A 2500-nucleotide genomic window follows, 5' to 3' on the forward strand; every position below is an offset into this window, starting at 1 on the left:
CCTTGCCTGTATATCAGTAAGACGCACCTTGAAATGATGGTCATATTCCTTTTTGAAAGAATCACACGGTTTATTCGGGATTAGTCATACCTGATATTATAGGTTATTTAGGATTAAATCCGTGTCCGACGTAATGAATTGTCATACCTTTAATGAGGTAATTCATCTCACGGTTTCGAATATCTTTCATAAGATAAATAGTACCTAATAGTTCATAAATAAAGAATAAGATGTTAAATGCATCTCTCCCACATACAGTAGTATATGTATTTCAACGCCAAAATTCAAAAAATGTGCAGGCAACAACTCCCTCTCGCTGCCGGCCGTACGACGACCGTTACCACGGCAACGCCAGAAAGCTGAATGAATCGCAACTCAGTGTGCGAAGGAACGTCGTGGGGAAAAGCGTCTCTGCTTCCGCACTGTCAACACTCTGCTGAATTGTCTTGTGTGATTTCGGACATTTAAATTAGTCTAGTTTGTGAGCAAGAACATATGTGGTGATTTATTAACAGCGGGTTAGACAGGCATCGCGCAATTATGAATTTGGTGAGTATACGGATTATGGTATTAGTTGCATTATTATTTAAAAAAAAAATCATGATTGACTACACTGTGTCTGGAACTGAAAGTAAAAAGAATGCTACTGTAGTTTTTCAATCTGAAATTATGGTTATTTGCATCGAGCATCTTGCAATTTAATTAATGTTTACACACCCCATTGTCCATCATTTTTCTTTGAAAACAAGCATTTATTATATTATTTCCTAAGGTCTGTAGAACCTCCCATAGCCTCGCTGATAGATTTAGTATATGCGTTATTCTGGCGTGGGAGACAATTAATCTCCTATGAAATAGGCTTTAATGTCGTTTTTTCTGTCTGTGTGCATCGTGTGCCTATTTATGTTTCTGTACATTATTTGCTTCATGTGAGTACGTGCTTACAGTGTGTGTTTGTGCAGTTGTGCACATGTTATATTCTTCAATACATACATGTACGTGCCGTTGTGTACTTGCAGAATACACTATTAAGATCGTAATAACACTGATGTTCAATTTCGCTGATCAAAGATCATTTGAAAAATACTTTCGGTATAATTATGAGTATGGAATAACTGAAACCAAACCATCCGCTCAACTTACAAGTAAATTTATGAACAACCTAATGTACTGGAAAACCTTGCTGCATGTGAGATGTTCTGAAACCTAGCATGTACTTTTTATGAGTTTCTTTTTTTTCCTGTTCGAATGAAAGGGCACCATCGGGATCAGGGCATGTGGGCCTAGTCGGGTTAAAATTCGGATGTCCGGATACAAAGGCAAGGAAAATGGAAATAATGAACGATTAAGTTGAGAATCTTACGTTCTTATAAAGTTGTTGTTATCCCTATTATTATTGTTATCTATTATTACTTCTTATTGTTATTCTTACTGTTATTAGTGATTGTTATAAATGTTGATGTATATTGCAATTGCTATAATTGTTATTTGTATTATTGTTTTTCTTCCTGTTATTAGGATTGTCATTGTCGTGGTCGCTGTCGTTAGTAGTGTTATTGTTTTGTTATTATTTTCAATATTGTCATTATATTTATTATTATTGGTTATATATTTGTTACAGTTTTAATAGTGTTTTTAATGAATTGTTATATTGTTACTGGTACTTTTATTACTATTGTTTTCATATTTTATTATAGGCTCATCATCATCCTCATCCTCCTCATCCTCCTCATCCTCCTCATCATCCTCATCATCCTCATCATCCTCATCATCCTCATCCTCCTCATCATCCTCATCATCCTCATCATCCTCATCATCCTCATCATCCTCATCATCCTCATCCTCCTCATCCTCCTCATCCTCCTCATCCTCCTCATCCTCCTCATCCTCCTCATCCTCTTCATCCTCCTCATCCTCCTCATCCTCTTCATCCTCTTCATCCTCTTCATCCTCTTCATCCTCCTCATCCTCCTCATCCTCTTCATCATCATCATCATCATCATTATCACTGTTCTTGTTCTCGGTTTTGTTTTGGAGTTATAGTTGTAATATTGTTATTATTAGCATTATCATAATTATTATTAGTATTATGGTTTCGTTGTAACGTTATCAATATAACTATTGCCACTATTATTATCATGACTGTTATTATTATTAAGGTCATTATTGTTATGGATATTATTATCACTTTTATTGTCATTTTTATTATTGTTATGGTTATTATTATCACTTTTATAATCATTTTTATTATTGTTATGGTTATTATTATCACTTTTATAGTCATTTTTATTATCGTTATGGTCGTTGTATTATCATTATTAATTGTGATCATGCTTGTTCTGATTTCGATCTATTCAATGTGTCTACGATGCCAAGGGACGGGCATATGAATGGTGAAACACTCTTCCGTGTTGATACTATGGTAGAAAAACCCACTATATAAACTAGATTTGTTGAAAGTGAGACTACAGTTTCGGAATCCACCTGGATTCCATCCTCA

At 34.8% G+C, this 2500-nt stretch overlaps 1 protein-coding gene across 1 annotated transcript in view; it reads left to right on the forward strand.

The window, feature by feature from the left end:
* Positions 1-390: 390 nt before the first annotated feature.
* The window catches only part of LOC125043607, a 59247-nt gene continuing 57137 nt past the window's right edge, over positions 391-2500 (forward strand). The window contains exon 1 of the mRNA XM_047639841.1: positions 391-549. Within this exon, the coding sequence (XP_047495797.1) occupies positions 541-549 (9 nt within the window). The 5' untranslated portion in view covers positions 391-540. The remainder of the gene's footprint in view (positions 550-2500) is intronic.

The sequence above is a fragment of the Penaeus chinensis genome, chromosome 34 (genome assembly GCF_019202785.1).
Source record: "Penaeus chinensis breed Huanghai No. 1 chromosome 34, ASM1920278v2, whole genome shotgun sequence".
NCBI lineage: Eukaryota > Metazoa > Arthropoda > Malacostraca > Decapoda > Penaeidae > Penaeus > Penaeus chinensis.